Genomic DNA, 17,766 nt, shown 5'->3' with positions numbered 1-17,766 from the left:
AAGACTTGAGAGGGCGACATACGAGCTTTACCCAGAGGTGAAACATAAGAGGTTATGGAGTTGAGGAGCTCAAGCAATTTCAAACTAACTCTAAGATACTCATTGATGGAAGGGGCTTTCCATCTATCCATTGGGTAATCAATATCCAATATAAGTTTCCCAAATGCTTTGCTCATGGTGGGAAGAAGCTGCAAACCTTGTTGAATCCATGACAAGGATTTCTGATCTGGGTTTGAAAGATAAAGCGAGTTGAATCAAGCATATCAAGAAAAAAAAAATTACATCTAGTATATGGGAGCAATAGTAGCTGATCAACTTAAAAGAAAAAAAACTCAACTTGGAGATTAATCTTTTGCTGATCAACTTGAAGATTACCTATGGGAGCAAGTATAGGAAGTGTATCATTTGAAGATTACCATAGCAATTCCAAGGCCATCACCCATACTTAAAAAAAAAAAAAGTAACTCTGAAAGAAAAACAGCAATTTGCAACCCTAACCCAGCCCGACCTTGATTTAGGGCTAGAAATTTTCAACCCTAACCCGCCCTAGCTCAGGGTTAGAGTATCTCAGCCCAGGCCCTGTTCAGGATCAGGCTGGGTTCGGGCCGACAGGGCCAAACTTGCACCCCTAGTTTGAACACAACCCTGTAGTACTCCAAGGGGCCTAGTAGTCAAGTGCATGATTATTAGAAGAGCTAATGGACTGTTTTGTCATGGAGGCCAATTCGCAATACTCCCGGTTGCACCATAGGGGGCGGGCATCTACGGTCTTAAGGATAGTGTCAAGTGACATGAATTAGCACGCTAGTTTTTCCAACATAATTTTTGTACAGGTTTATGAAAGAGATAGTACAAGCGATTGTTTGAAAGCTCTTACCATAAAAACAACATTCTACTCATTTATGTTTAAACTCTCAATATTTTGACATATATTTCCTACAAAACTTCATTCCACTTACATTACATTTGAAATTTCATGTTTCTATTCATACTTCTAGCTCTGTGAATAATTCCCCTATGAAAATCTATCTGGAAATTAAGCTTGTTACCAAAACTTAAACTTAGGCACTTTGCTTAAAGGATGGTGAAACTATCATACATGCTCTGTTTAATTGTGATTTTGGTCATTCTTGTTGGATGGCATCACCTTTTAGGTTTAACTCATAGAGCTTGCAAGGTAATAATACTATGAGTGATTTAGTTCTAGACTTTTTTAAAGTCTCTGTTCAGTTTGCTAATCCAAGTGATGCTATTATGCAATGAGTTACTTTAGTTTGGCACATTTGGAAGGCTCAAAATTAGTAAGTTTTTAACCATACTAATCCTTCTTTGTTACACTACACATGGATTTAACCATTCTATTGCAGAAGGGAGATTGGGTATTATATGAGATTGGACTAAGTGTCATGATCCCATTGCTCTATCTTCTAGTTATCCCATTTTGTTTATAGATTCTTTATAACACATATTGATGGAACTTGGAAAACTAATAGCTCTTGTGGTGGTAGTGAAGTTATCATTCGAGATTGCAAGAAGAATTTTGTTGCAACAAAGTGCAAGGCTAGTAAAAGCTTTTCGGCAGCCTCTCTAGAAGTTGAGGTGTTTCATGATGGTTTATTATTGGCCTAGACTTCAGCTTCCGAAGTTAGCTGTTATCTCAGATTCAAGGGACTTAGTTACTTGTATGAATGTAACTTTTTCATCTTCTGATTATGCTACTAGACTTCTTATAGAAGACATTTTGTGTTTTAGTAAGTGGTCTGATAACATTTGTGTTTTACTTTGTTCCTAGGGAGGCTAGATGCTGAGGCCCAGGCATTAGTGAATCGTTATCCCCTCCAATTCGCTGCCCGCTCCAATTTCCTCCAATTCCTCAAATTAGAGCAGAAATGATGACCCTACCCCCTGCCCAAACACACTGCCCAAGGTGGGGTAGGGTGGTCATTTCCACTCCTATGTGAGGAATTGGGGGAAATTGAAGCAGGCAACGAATTAGAGGTGATAATTATTCATGAATTAGCTAAGTGTGCTTCTTTGTTAAAGTTGTCTGGAGTGTCGTGGGTTTAAGCACCTATCTTCTCTTTCTTTCAATAATTGTTCCATTTGTTTGTTTGACAAAAAAAAAAAAGGGAAAATTACTTAGATCCAACTCGAGACTTCGTGGTGAGCATAGGCATGAAGCGCACACCACAGCTCACCAACTGCAGTAGGCAATTGTTGTTTATTTTTAAAAGATTTATTTAATTCCCAAAGTTTTTTTAGTACTCATGCCACGTTAGAATAAAATAAAAGAATACTTTCAAAATTACCCCAACATAATTTAACTGTTTTAAAAACTGTGAAATCCGATGAAAATGCACCTTAATTACAGGAATAGAAATCAAAACAGTTATTATCCCCTTAAAAAAAAATAAAAAACAAAGCTATAACATTGAATCCAAATGGAATTACATCTTAGTTGTTAGAATAGAAAACAATAGAAACATATTTAAAAAAAAGGAAAATTTACAATTACCATCTCTGGGTTTCAAACAATTATATCTACCACCCCTGAAATGTCATCTATTTCATAAACCTCCCCTGTATTTTGAAAGATTCTTACAAACGTACCCCTACCTTTTTTTGTTTTTGGTAGAAACAATTGCACCCCTACCATTAGATGAAAACAGTTAAATGATGATGTCATCACCCAAATATTAACTAAATACCCATAATACCCCTATAATTTTGAAAGTTTACTTTTATGTTATTCTTACATGGCATGACTATTAACCAACTTTGGGGATTGAGTAAATCTTTTCAAAATGAAAAGTAGTAGATGTAAAACAAATTTAAAACTTACTTATCTTGTAATTTCGTTCTTATCTAATAGATCTAAGAAATTGTCCCAAAAAAATATTTATGAGAGAAAGTTCACCGTGGTGGAGGGGGGGGGGGGGGATGCACCCTACACCTAGACACAAGGGGGTGAAAAAGAAACAAAAATTCCCTAAAAAACAAAAGGAAGAAAGATCAATGCCACCCAGTCATGCCAGACACGCCACCCCTATGCCCTAACACAGGGGCATGCGAAATGACTGCCACACTCTTGGTCATTTCTGGGGTTTAGGGGGTGTGGTGGTCATTTTGCACGCCCTTGTGTGAGCACAGGGGCTGCTTGCGCTGTGCGACCGAGTGGCGTTCTCTTTCCCTTAATGTAGTGGTGTCAAAAGTGAGACCAAGCAAGGTAACCCAGCCTGAATAGAACCAAAATGGCCTGGACTGAACCGCAACGATGTCTTATTGGACAAGTTTTAGATTGGGGTACTACGACCTGAAGCTGAACCGAACCACATAAAAAACCCGAAACCGATAACAACTCGAAACCCATTAAAATGACTAGATTTTGTATACATATGCATGTTAAACCAAACCCAAACGGACCAAAACCGAAGCCGACCTCGATATTAAACCAATACAACCTAAATCAAATCGAACCGAAATTAAACTTTATTTCTATCTGATTTGATTTCAGATTCACCGTTCCCACACCGAAATCGACTCAATCCGAACCAAAACCAGCCGGAACTCACCGATTGATACCCCCAATGGCTGAACGAGATACGCGTGCTCAGTTTTCATTCTTGCAAGAGTACCCATTGCTGTGCTCGTCAGTCATTCAGTTTCCCAACCTAAGGAGTGGCTGAAATTGGAAAAAACCCAAACAAAACAAAACACAGCTGCCCATGGTCCGATCAGTAACAAAAAACAACCTCCCTATCTTTGTGGATATTTTCTTCTTTTACATGAAATAATCGACCCGATTGGTTTTAATTAGTTAGAATTCAAATAATCGGTTCTGATCCGAATCGACACTTTTCACATTTTCAAACGCATCACTTATATTAAGGTTTGGTACTGATGAGGCTGCATTTTGTTTCCAATAATTTTGGTATCAACGGTGTGAATTGAAGACGCCACAAAACGAATTGAATCAAAGAGTAGGTTCTACCAGTGCCTTGGTAATCTAAAGACTTTTCAAAACAAATGCAAAGATTGCAATGCCAAGAAAAAGAAAAAAGAAGAAATTAAATTAATTTTATCTCCAGATACATCTATAGTAAAATGTTTACAAACCTTCCATTAATGCATCGTCAATGACGCCTCTTTTGAGATGCTCCCATCTTGCCATTGAAAGAGTGTGGAGATCTTCAATTTAACTTGGAATGATGCATCATTGCATCTGATGGTATTGTTGGAGAGTAACCCCAACATGTTCTTTTAAGGAAAAGAACAGAAACCATTTACAACTAAAAAAAAGAAAATAAAATAAAAAATAAATATAAAGACTTATTTGATTTGATTTGTGGATACTTTCTTTTGATTTGAATTTTTCTTTTTATAGGCATCCTTGGTAGGGTATTTTCTATAGTTATCAAGTATTTTATAATTCCTATTTATTTGAAATTGGCTATAATCATCCTAGTTACCGTTTACTAGTGACCGTTAATCTGTTACTTCCAATCCGTCAATCTTTGACCCTTTTTTATCATTGACCGTTCTCGATTATGACCATTTTCTGACCGTTTTTTATATCATGACCATTTTTTTACCGTTTTCAATTATTGACCGTTTTTTGGGTCATTGACTAGCAGGTTAGTCTTGACTAAAATAAATTTGAGTCTATTTCTCTATTGACCAAATAGACCAAAAATAGGATATAAACACATTCCTTCAAAAGTGACTTTATGGGGACGAGATTCTGGTTCCTAATAACCAATCCAGTCTAAGTTATTGTTTGCCGCCAGCTTGAAACTACTACTACTACTTGGTCGAATCAGAATATTCTACCAAAACAGACTTCCCATAACTGGAAAACTAACTGCTTGGGCTGGTTTTATTTACTTGATTAATCCGGCTCTACCGGACTTGAATGGCAATATTCCTGACTCCTTCCTTACAAACAAGAGACAACCCTTTCAGGTTTTGATCTATGGACCTTTATCTGCTTCATTTTTTGGGCAGGTTCATTTTTCCAAATTCCTTTAGTAGAGGGGGGTTGGAACTGACCATCTTATCCCTGTCTGAACACATTACTTGGGTGGGGTCCACCCCCCTCTATTGGAGGAACTTGGGGAAATGGAGCGGGCAGGAAATGGAGCAGATAAAAATACTTGATTCATGCATGGTTCTATGTATCGGTATCGGATTGTCCGTATCCAGGGATCTGTACCGGCTTTGCGTCTTGCCAATACCATATCGAACACGGTACAGACAAGAGGTAAATCTGTCAAAAAAACCTATTTTTAAAGGAGGATAAAAGGCAAATTTGTACGATACAGCAGATCCTTACTGATACCATATCAGTTTCTGAGTTGACTGATACCCGTTCTAACAGCGTGCACTAAAATCATGGTTTGGTTTGGGGTCCACATCCCACAATGAATGGACCCAAAAGGCCTCAAAGAAACTTGAAAAATGAATTACAATTAAGCCCAAAAATAAAATTAAACCGGGATTAGGAAGGTCCACGGGCAGGTCGAAAGAATCGACCCTGGTCCACTCATTTAAGCTAATCGAGTCCTTGGACCACCCAATTAGATAATACTAAATCATAATAAAAGAAGATATTCTTATAAGAATTTCAGATCATAGAGAATCCCTAATTTCTATAAACGGTAGAGATTTACACAAATTAAACGACTAGATTTACTAGTGTTACACAAGAGAAATCCTATCTAAGTAGGTAACTTATAAATTACACGTCACCCCCTGTTTTCAAATGAAACTCAAATCACCCCCTGATTTTTAAAAATACTCAAATCACCCCTATATTAGATTCTAATATGACAAATTAGTCCCTATCGTTAGTTTTATGTCGTTAAGTGATGATGTTAACCAATTAAATAAATTTAAATCTCTAAACTACCTTTGACACCCAAACATAGATTTTGAAGGATATTATTGTAAATTTAATTCTAATGTTTTAGTACAAGGGTAAAATAGTCTTTTCACAATAATAACTGACAACATACTAACACCGTTAGTATAGAGGGGGATGGATGAGTGAGTATTTTCAAAAACCAGAAGTGATTTGAGTTCCGTTTGAAAACCAAAGGGATAATATGTAATTTACCCAATATGTTTCCCTAACAAAAAAAAATTTTCTAAACAAATCCATCAAAAAAAAATAATTCTATACTTATTTGTATTAGAAGGAAAGCGAACTATTACCTTACAAGTTATATAAAAGGATTCTTTAAACCATATGCTCCTTGCTTCCTCCTGTTCTCATCTGTCAACGCATAGCCATGAAAGCTCCTTCTCATCCACTGCATTTGCTTTCTTCTTTGCTCATCATCTATTTTCTCTTCTTCATAACATGTGTTTCTTCTGCAACAGAAAGACTGAACACAGCGAGGCTACCGAGGCTTGGTGTGGTTGATAGATCTACAAGAAGGGTGAAGAACCATGAAGATGTTGTTGCTGCCTCTACTTCCAGTGATTTCGAGACCTTTTTCTATACACAAACACTCGATCATTTCAATTACAGGCCTGAAAGTTACAAAACCTTTCAACAAAAATATGTGGTTAATTTTAAGTACTGGGGTGGTGCAAATTCTAGTGCTCCAATCTTTGCTTACCTTGGTGAGGAGTCTCCTTTGGATCAAGATCTTGGTGTCATTGGCCTTCTCAATGATAATGCCCCTCAATTTAAGGCTCTTTTATTGTATATAGAGGTAACTCTCTCTCTCTCTCTCTCTCTCTCTCTCGATCAATTGTGTTTAAAAAAATTTATAGTTTCATGATTGAAAGAAGAAGTCATTTTTGTTGTCAAGAAACCTGTGTGCCTTTGTGAAGAAAATCTTTGGCCTGTGTGGCTTGGGTGGAAATCCCTGACCAAGGGTAGTCCGAGGGATCAGGATTGTCTACGGCCTGCTGCCCATAATAGCCATAGCAGCCCACTAATGAGGCGTGGCGCAATGACCGCCTTTCCCCTGCTCGGGCAAGGCAATCAGGTAGGGGTAAGGCAGTCATTGCACCGTGCTTCATTAGGGCACTGCTATGACTGCTACGGTCAGGCAGGTCGTAGACGATCCAAATTCTAGTCCGAGTACTCAATCCGAGGATAGTGGTTGAGTTGTTTATGGGCTGGATTCCTGCTTGGTAAAGGAATCAGATAATGGAAAAATCTTTGGTCAATAGGACAATTGGGTTCAAAACACTCTATCTCTCAATATAATAACAAGTGCTACAATGTGTTCAAGATCATACGGAAATCATCTTGTGTTGATCAATTGTGCTTAAATAATTTATAGTTTCAAGTTTAAAATAAAAAATCATTTTTATTATCAAGGAGCACGTGCAGCTTTGTGAAGGAAATCCTTGGCTTGTGTGACTTAGGTGGAAATCCTTGACTAAGGGTGGTCTGAGTACTCAATCTGAGGATCGTGGTTGAATTGTATAAGGATTTGATTCTTGCTTGGAAAAGAAATCGAATAATTTTGATCCGTGATCATAGGACAATTGGGTTCGAACTACTCTAAATTAATGGTCTCTCTCTATATAATAACTACTGTCTTGACTAAGAGAGATTGGTGTTTCTTTACAGCATCGTTACTATGGAAAATCAATCCCATTTGGATCAAGGGAAGAAGCATTTCAAAATGCAAGCACGCTTGGGTACTTCAGTTCTTCCCAAGCTTTAGCAGATTATGCTGAGGTGATTCTTGATCTGAAGAAAAATTTTTCAGCAGAAGCCAGTCCAGTTATTGTATTTGGAGGTTCTTATGGTGGAAGTATGTCATTATAAACATATAATTTCTCATTTTAATTAACACTAAATTAATCTCTTTTAATTGATTTCATAATTTACTGAAATTATTTTTCTTAATTTCTTTCTTTTCAGTGCTTGCATCATGGTTTAGACTGAAATATCCTCATATTGCTTATGGAGCACTTGCATCATCAGCACCAATTCTTTACTTTGATAACATCACTCCTGAAGATGGATACCTCTCTGTTGTCACCAAGGATTTCAGAGTATATAAAAACACAAAAACTCTACCAAATTAGAAGATTTCTATTTCAATTTAAATCTTTAACAATTCTCTAAATGGTGGTGCAGGAAGCAAGTGAGAGTTGCTACAATACAATTAGACAAGTGTGGTCAGAAATTGACAATGTTGCTTCCCAAACCAATGGTCTTAAATTCCTTAGCCAAAAGTTTAAGACTTGCAGGTAAATTAACTAAACTCAAATCTATTTTTCATGAAAGAAAAGTTGTACGTGATTAAGTTTCACTGCTAGTAATTAACTAAATTGATGTGTTTGTTGGTTTTTTTTTTTCTTTTTCTTTCTTTCTTTCTTGTCCTAGTCCATTGAACACAACTTATGATCTTATAGACTACTTAGAAAGTACATATACTTCAGCTGCACAATATAATAGTCCTCCGCGGTATCCAGTTTCAATGATTTGCAAAGGAATCGATGAAGCATCCGAAGGAACCGATATTCTAAGTCGGATATTTGCAGGTCTGGTTGCTTATTGGGGTAACCTATCATGCTATGATACAAATGTATTCAACTATCCATCTGAAACAAGTGAGGGTTGGAGTTGGCAGGTAATCCTTTTAACTAGACAAAGACAATTAGATCTTTTGTAATTAAGCCCTAATATTATCGTGATCCCATAAACATGTTGAGGGTATGATGTCTTGTATTCCGTCGCTTGCATAAGTGGGTGAATTACTATATAGGGTTTTACTATTAATTTATGTGTGCTTGTGTGATTGTTGTTTGTAATTTTCATTTTTTACTGCATTGTTTTAGGTTCTCGTTTTTTTTACCAAACATTGTCTTAACAATTAATGGTTTATCGATCTTCATTTAGACATGTAGTGAGATGGTAATGCCCATTGGCTCTGGTAGCAATGATACCATGTTCCCAGGTTCACCATTCAACTTATCTAGCTTCATAGAAGACTGTAAGGATTCATATGGTGTGAGTCCTCGGCCCCATTGGATCACAACTCAATTTGGTGGTCATGTAAGTTTTAATTTCTCAATAATCACTAGCTAATTAAGTTTGTTTAAAGATGTTCTTTTGCAACTCATTCATAAAACTTCAATAATATACCCCATTAGTGTTGAACGGATTAAAATTGCAGGATATTAAACGGGTTCTTAAGCGGTTCGGAAGCAACATCATATTCTCCAATGGACTGAAAGACCCATATAGCAGTGGAGGGTAAATAACTTATAATGTATCCTTAAATCACTATTTTTGTATATATTATCAGTTTGTTTGGGCAACCTAACTTTGCTTTAATTTGTCTTCTCATCAATAGGGTGTTGGAAAACATATCTCCTAGCCTTGTAGCAATTCATACAAAAAATGGTATGTCTTCTACTTCTCACTTTTTTGCTGGTTCAAAAGCCAAAAGTAACTCATCAGTGAAACCTTGTGGAGACAAGAAACTAACTTATGAACCACTTCAGTTTTCAGCAAAAGATATATATAATTAAGCTATCATAGGCTACCTAATTAAGGTCTTTGTGCAGGATCTCATTGCTTGGATATAGTTAATTCATTACCAGATGACCCAGAGTGGTTAGTGGAGCAAAGAAACACAGAGATCAGGATAATTGCTGGATGGCTGGTGAAGTATTATATGGATCTTGCAGAAAAATTATGGTAGGATCAAATTAAATTGCTTCTCAGGGAAGAATAATTATTGTGTAATTAGTGTTAGAAACTTCTTAACATGATCATAAAGAATGAAGTATATGTTCAATAGAGGGTCTCTATTTCTCTTTCTCTCTTATGTGGCTCGTGGGTATCACTTTCTGCTTTCGTTCCCCTTCCCTTCAATTTATACACAAAAAATTCTTTATACAATTTTTCTTTTCTCTAAATAAGAGATATTTTCTTGAACACTATGGGTGAGAAAGACCCAAGCAACAAAATCGAAGGACTCTCCACATAGACTCTGGATCACCAATACATACGTGCTAGGCCTAGTTCCTCAATTCCTCTAACAAGGGGAGTTGGAATGACTAATCGTTATCGTCTACGGTTTCCTGACCAGTGCGGTTTTCTAGTATCTCTCACAAGAGGGGGTGGGACCCACCTGAGGCACTTGACCGAACACTTTGCCTAGGTGGGGTCCACCTTCCTCTCGTGAGAGGCACTAGTGAACCGCACCGGTCAAGGAACCGCATACAATAAAAATTCATGGAATGACCACCCTACCCCTGCTGAAACAATCTGCCTTGGTGGGTCCACCACCCCCCTACTAGAGGAACTGGGGAACTGGGCCGGATAGAAAACTGGAGGAGATAATTTTTCACAATTAGGTGATGTCTGTCCCACCTGCTGCCATTAAGAGTACATGGCAGGGTATTTATAGGAATCGGGTTCCTCTCCTTTTCAGGTAACCACCCCACACCCCATCTCATACAATCCCTGGGGTGGGGTCCCCACAACTCATGGACAATTTGAGATGGGTGGGGTGGTTACCCTCATGAGAGGGGATCCGGAATCTATTTAGCCAAACCAGGCCCACAAAAACACAAAATGAAGGCCACGACCAAATCCCTTAGCCAAACCAGGCCCACAAAAACACAAAAGAAGCTCAAATGCAAAAGGCCCATCACAACAATCATTTCCCCATGACATAAATACTCTCAACCCACATAGAAGATTTTGACCCCTTCGGGATATCCGTTCTCTACACCTATCCTCGATGTCCGCTTGAATATCTAATGATATAAGGCGTAGTATTCGTTTTATTTCTCAAAAACCAGAAGTTTCTGTCCTTCCAAATGTGAGTAATCGTCACACAAAAGGCCAATTTAGCAATACACCCAATCGAACCACCCTTGAAAGTTCCAGCAATCCACTTCGCATCCACAAGAATGTCAGTCCCAAGCCTTCTCGAAGGGGAACAGAGACCAAAGATCGTAATCTAGGTATCGGACAAAAGATTGGTCAAGATCGATACTGAGCCGATATTGATCCGGTTCAGATAAAATCGTCTTAGATAAAATGACCAAAATCCAAGCTTTATCGGATCAGTTATTAAAACAATTCAAAAGAAAGGGTAATCACTACACTATTATGACAATTTCCCTACTCCCTAATTTTCTATTGAGCTTATCTAATCCCTATTTTTGTGTTAAATTTATCTTTTCCACCTCAACTTCACTCACTACAGCCATATCTAAAAAAACTCTAGGTTTAATTCCTAGCCAACAATGGTAAGATCCCTCCACATTAAGACCCCTCCCTTTTCTCTTCTGTATTTGAGGCTCCCAAATCTCTAAATTAGGGAATGAAAGGCTCAAGACGAAGAACTGGAAAATCTAGGTTTTAAAATCCTAATCACCTTAAACAGATTAATGTTTACATGGAATGAAATATTCCCTTAATGGATTCCTAATAAAAAATGGTAAGATTCCTTCCTTTTTCCTCGCGAATTTGAGGTTCCCAAATCTGTGAATCGTGACTTGAAAGGCTTGGGATGAAGAACGAAGGAAAAAAAAATATGGGTTTTAAAACCCTTTGGCAAGTCATGCGTATCGGATCGCCTGATTCGAACGGGTTATCCGATCCAGCTACAAATTCTTAACCCCGCCTAAATCAACCTCCGGAGAAGTAGCTCTCACCATGCTCCAAGCGTATTTCATAGAGAATGATCCTAAAGGGGTTGTCATCCATAAGATAGTATCATCGTCAAGAGAATTATGTCTACTGATTCCGGCCAGCTACCCCAATACCAAACCAAGGTCTGATGAAATGGGAGGACCATGGCTCCATAATGATCTGCACCGAAGCCATCTTATATGAACCTGCGTCATATCTGATGTGATCCCCAACTCTATTTAAAAGCACTCCTTCAAGGTGCCAACGATCCAACCAAAGAAAAGTATCTGAACCATTTCCAATTTGGTGAAGAATAAAAAGTTCTACCTAACCCTAATTTCAGCATTTTCCGCCAAACCCAGGAAGAATTTTAAATTGGTTAGACAGTCCAAATATAATTCATTCACAAGTGTCTATGTTGAATCCACTTCACCCAGAGCGTGTCTTTTTTGGTTACCACCCACCAAATCAGTTTCAATATACAGCCAAACACAAGTTGATTGTCTTTGTGCTCTTACCTCAATCTTTCAGGTAGAGCCATAGATTACCACTGTTTTTCATCCTCAAAATTATGCAGAGAGAAAGTGAAAGCTTAATTAGAAGAGAATATGACTTTATTAATGGAGGCCAACCACACCATCATTGACTTGAGACCACACACTAGAGTCCAAACAAGTTATCTTGTGCTTCTTTTCTCAAGGCCTTTATGCACCACAAGTCTGCACAGGAGAATAATTTCCAATATGAGATTTGAAACCCCTTGCCTCTTGTGGCTCTCATCTGTCAACACATAACCATGAAAACTCCTTCTCCTCAATTACTTTGGCTTTCTTCTTTGCTCTTACTCCTCTTCTTCATAACATGCGTTTCTGCAACAGGAAGAGTGAATAAACCAAGGCTCGGTATGGTTGATAGATTATCAAAGCTGAAGAAGAACCATGACGACTTTGGTGCTGACACTACTGATTTGGAGGCCTTTTTCTACACACAAACACTTGATCATTTCAATTATAGGCCTGAAAGCTACACAACCTTTCAACAAAAATTTGTGATTAATTTTAAATACTGGGGTGGTGCAAATTCTAGTGCTCCAATCTTTGCTTACCTTGGTGAAGAGTCTTCTTTGGATCAAGATCTTGGTGTCATCGGCCTTCTCGATGAAAATGCCCCTCAATTTAAGGCTCTTGTATTGTATATAGAGGTAAGAGTCTCTCTCTCTCTCTCTCTCTTTCTCTCAATCAAATAACAAGTGTTACAACGTGTTTCAATATCATAAGGCAATCATCTTTTTTTTTTTTTTTGCTAAAAGATCATTTGTATTAAGAAAAGATTAAAAAAGAATATACATCTTGAAAATAAGAAACAGGGAACCAAAAAAATAAACATCAACAAGAAGCAAAGTCGAAATTCCCACCTATGGCATGGCCATCTGCAGGAAAAAACGATCTGCCAAACACTAGAAATTAATAACAAATCCTAAAATTGGATCTTCCTAGAGCATCTATCTCCAGCTTGTTAACAATAGAAGTAGGAAAAGACTTGTTGCCTTATGAAGCCTTTTCCTACTTCATAAGGCAATCATCTTATGTTGATCAATTGTGCTTACTGTTTCAAGCTTGAAAAAAGAAGCCATTTTTATTGTTAAGGAGTCTGTGTGGCTTTGTAAAAGAAATCTTTGTCCTGTGTGGCTTGGGTGGAAATCTTTCACCAAGGTTGGTCCGAGTACTCAATATGAGGATAGTGGTTGAATTGTGTAAAGGTTTGATTCTTGTTTGGGAAAGGAATCGGATAATAGAGAAATCTTTGGTCCGTGATCAAGATGGTGGACGTAGGACAAACGGATCTTTATCGTCTCCATTTATCTGCCCCTCCATTTCCTCCATTTCCTCTCTTAAGGGCGGAAATGACCACCCTACCCCCTGCCCAAACACACTGCCTGGGTGGGGTCCATTCCCCCCTATTAGATGAAATGAAGGAAATGGAGGGGTAGATAAATGGAGACGATAATTTTCCAGGACAATTGAGTTCGAACCACTCTAAATTGATGGTCTCTCTCTATATATAATAACTATTGTCATGACTAACGTAGAGAGATTAGTGGTTCTTTACAGCACCGTTATTATGGAGAATCAATCCCTTATGGGTCAAGGGAAGAAGCATTTCAAAACGCAAGGACACTTGGGTACTTCAGTTCTTCCCAAGCTTTAGCAGATTACGCTGAGGTGATTATTGATCTGAAGAAAAACTTGTCTGCAAAAGCAAGTCCAGTTATTGTCTTTGGAGCTTCTTATGGTGGAAGTATGTCATTATATACATATAATTTCTCATTTTAATTAACACTAAATATATCTCTTTTAATGGATTTCATAATTTCCTGAAATTATTCTTTTTAATTTCTTTTTTCAGTGCTTGCGTCATGGTTTAGACTGAAATATCCTCATGTCGCTTATGGAGCAGTTGCATCATCAGCACCGATTCTCTACTTTGATAACATCACCCCTGGAGATGGATATTACTCTATTGTCACCAAGGATTTTAGGGTAAACAATCTAATCATAATAGAAAATTTTCTCTTCAAATTTAAACCCTTAATAAAGATCTCTAAAGAATAGTTTTATTATGTGCCTAATGGGACCCACTCTAGTGTATGGGTGCTAGATTGGGGGACCTAGATCCTCTATTGCCGAGCTGCCTGGCAGGACCATGCTGCCCAGACACGGTGCTGCGCGCAAAGACCGCCTTACCCCTGCCCAAACGCCTTACCCGAGTGGGGGTAAGGCGGTCTTTGCACACAGCGCCGTGTCTGGGCAACACGGTCCTGCTAGGTAGCTTGGCAGTAGAAGATCCAAATTCTAGATTGGGCCAACCTAGTATGAGATAGGTTAAAGTACCTGATTTAATGCGTTCTATTAGCTCTAGAGCTTTTGGTGTATCGGTCAAGTACCTAACATAGTGTTATTATAATGTTAACTTTGCTGATGGTGCAGGAAGCAAGTGAAAATTGCTACAACACTATACGAAAAATGTGGTCTAGAATAGACAATGTTGCCTCCACCTCCAACGGTCTTAAATTCCTGAGCCAAAAGTTCAAGACTTGCGAGTAATTAACTAAACTCAATCTATTTTCCTAGGAATTAAGAGAAATGGATTATGCTTCTAATTCATTGCTTAATATTTCATTAATTTTTTGTTTTAAATTTCTTCTTATAGCGCATTGAACAAGTCTTCAGATCTCAAGGACTACTTAGGCAGTATATATGCACGGGCTGCACAATATAATAGTCCTTCGAGTCATCCAGTTTCAAAGATTTGCAAGGCAATGGATGAAGCATCCAAAGGAAGAACCGATATTCTAAGTCGGATATTTGCAGGTGTGGTTGCTTATAAGGGAAACAAATCATTGTGCTATGATACAAGTGAATACACCACTCCTACTGAAACAACTGATGGTTGGAATTGGCAGGTAATTAACGACCAATGTTATGTGCCTAATAGGGCCCACTTTAATGTATGAGCGTTAGATTGTGCCAGTCTAGTATGAGATAGGTTAAAGGGCTTGATTTAATGCGTTCCATTAGTTCTGGAGCTTTTGACGTATCGATCAAGTACCTAACAACCAAACTTAATTGAATTTGATTACATCATAACTATTGTCTTAACAGTTAATGGTTTGTCTTCATTTAGACATGTAGTGAGATAGTAATTCCGATTGGGATAAGTAGCAGCAATGAGACCATGTTCCAACCGGAACCGTTCAACCTCATTAGCTTCATTGAAGACTGTAAGAAAAAATATGGTGTCAGTCCTCGGCCTCATTGGATCACAACTCAATTTGGTGGTCATGTATGTTTTAATTGTTTAGTCATCACTTTCTTAATTAATTTTGTTTAAAGATGTTCTTTTGGAAACTCATTCATAATATCAATGATCTAACCCCAATATTAATGTCTGGTGCGGATTAAAATTGCAGGATATTATACGGGTTCTTAAGCGGTTTGGAAGCAACATCATATTCTTGAATGGACTGAGAGACCCATATAGCAGTGGAGGGTAAATAACTTATGGGAGAATGTTCACTGTGCCGCAACGCAGGCTGCACCCAGGCACATGGGCCTGCCACTCAGGGGGTAGGGTGATCATTGCGCCCACCCCCATGTGCCTGGACACAGCCTGCGCTGCGGCATAGAGAACAGCACCCCATAACTTATAATGTATCCTTAAGTCTTTATTTATGCATATATTATTAATTTGTTTGGCAGTCTGACTTTGCTTTAATTTGTCTTCTCATCAATAGGGTGTTCGAAAGCATATCTCCTAGCCTTGTAGCGGTTCATACAAAAAATGGTATGTCTTCTACTTTTCACATTTTTGCTGGTTCAAAAGCCAAAAGTAATTCATCAGTGAAACCTTGTGGAGAAAAGAAACTAAGAGCACGCTTGATAACCTTCCCAAAAACTATTTTTGGTGTTTTTCTGTTCTGAGAAACGGAAAAACACCCTAAAAACCGCTTGATAAACCTGTTTCGTTTTTAGTATTTTTAGAAACATAAATTGAAATTTACGGGTCATGGAACAGGTTTGACAGAACATGTCCGACATGTTTTTACGTTTCTTGGTACAAGTTGGACAAAACTGTGCCCGATATTTTCAACTGTCTTCTGTCTTCTCATTTGACCTAACCCACTGTTGTCCTCACGACCTCTCAAGAAAAAATAGCAAGGAAAACTCGTGAGTCTCAACAAGCTCTGAGGCATGAACATTCCTCATCCAGGTAGCCCCCGCCCTCTCTCTCTCTCTCTCTCTCTCTCTCTCTCGCTCTCTCTCTCTCTCTCTCTCTGATTTGTTCTAATCTTCTTCAATGGAAGACCATAGAAGATGCTAATAGCTCTCGACTGAAACCTTCTTGCGACTGAAGCATATCTTCAAGGATTCTGCAACTCAAAACCCTCTTGCGACTGAAACCCCCTTGCGACTGAAGCACATCTTCAAGGATTCTGAAACCCTTGAAACCCTCTTGCGACTGAAACACATCTTGAACTCCTCGCAACTCAAAGCCCAGGCAAATCAACTCCATTGCAAGGCACAAAAACCTTCTGCAACTCTCTACTACTCGAGTGAATGTACACACAAGCTGAAGCTCGTCTCTCTCTCTCTCTCTCTACAACTCAATCGACTTGCTGAACTAGGCGTCCGAGTGTCCAAGTATAGCTTTGAAACTGTTGCTCCTCACTCTATCTTTACCCCCTCTTCTTACTTTGTGTTTTGGAAACGTTTCTAGAACAGGTTTACCAAACACTACAAAAGCTGTTTCTCAGCACAGAAACAGGAAAAAAAATTGTTTCTGCTGTTTCTCAATACAAAAACAGCAGAAAGTTTATCAAGCAGGCCCTAACTTATGAACCAAATTAGTTTTCAGCAAAATATATATAATTAAACTGTCATAGGCTACCTAATTATGTGTCTTTAGTGTATTTATGTAGGGTTTTTGTGTAGGATCTCATTGCTTGGATATACTTAATTCATCACCAGATGATCCGGAGTGGTTAGTGGAGCAAAGAAACACAGAGATCAGAATAATTGCTAGATGGCTGGTCAAGTATTATAAGAATCTTGCAGTAAAAATATGATAGGACCAAAATTGTTTCTCAAGATCTGGTAAGAATAATTATTATGTAATTAATGTTAGAAACTTCTTAACATGATCATTAAGCATGAAATACATGTTGAATAGAGGGTCTCTTTCTCTCTCTTATATGTGGTTGGTGGGTGTAATTTTCTCGTTTTCTCTCCTTTCCCTTCGATTCATACTCTAATAATTCCCAATGGTTTTGTTTGATTGCAATTGGAATTAAAGGGAAGGGAAGTGAAATTTTCAAAACTTAAAAAAAAAACTTTTGTAATAATTATCCAATGTGATTATGTCACTAACTCCAAATCATTCCATAATTGGTTACTAAAATTCACGTACTTTACTTTGCATCTAATTCCTTTTAGTTTAAATATTTTATACAATCACACTGGGTAATGATTACAAAAGTTCCTGTTTTAGGTTTGAAAATTTTCATTTTTCATCCTCTTTAATTTCCTTTGCAATCAAATGTAGCCAAGACGATTCTTTTCCCGATTAAATAAGTGAAATTT

At 37.9% G+C, this 17,766-nt stretch overlaps 2 protein-coding genes across 2 annotated transcripts; both read left to right on the top strand.

Annotated features, from left to right (window-relative positions):
* Positions 1-5,160: 5,160 nt before the first annotated feature.
* On the top strand, positions 5,161-9,778 carry LOC122650437 (lysosomal Pro-X carboxypeptidase-like). The gene is made up of 10 exons (XM_043843850.1): positions 5,161-5,260; positions 6,382-6,719; positions 7,592-7,778; positions 7,889-8,022; positions 8,108-8,220; positions 8,357-8,603; positions 8,873-9,028; positions 9,150-9,229; positions 9,330-9,379; positions 9,544-9,778. Exons 1-10 carry the CDS (start codon positions 5,161-5,163, stop codon positions 9,678-9,680), a joined length of 1,542 nt encoding a protein of 513 aa, XP_043699785.1. The 3' UTR covers positions 9,681-9,778.
* A 2,640-nt stretch (positions 9,779-12,418) lies between these two features.
* LOC122652906 (lysosomal Pro-X carboxypeptidase-like) lies at positions 12,419-17,322 on the top strand. The gene is made up of 9 exons (XM_043846790.1): positions 12,419-12,827; positions 13,738-13,924; positions 14,033-14,166; positions 14,614-14,726; positions 14,837-15,089; positions 15,311-15,469; positions 15,597-15,676; positions 15,921-15,970; positions 17,119-17,322. The coding sequence occupies exons 1-9, from the start codon at positions 12,423-12,425 to the stop codon at positions 17,250-17,252; spliced, it is 1,515 nt and encodes a 504-aa protein (XP_043702725.1). The 5' UTR covers positions 12,419-12,422; the 3' UTR covers positions 17,253-17,322.
* The last annotated feature ends 444 nt before the right edge of the window (positions 17,323-17,766 follow it).

This window comes from Telopea speciosissima, chromosome 2 (genome assembly GCF_018873765.1).
Source record: "Telopea speciosissima isolate NSW1024214 ecotype Mountain lineage chromosome 2, Tspe_v1, whole genome shotgun sequence".
Classification (NCBI taxonomy): domain Eukaryota; kingdom Viridiplantae; phylum Streptophyta; class Magnoliopsida; order Proteales; family Proteaceae; genus Telopea; species Telopea speciosissima.
This window is presented reverse-complemented; position numbering and strand designations above follow the sequence as displayed.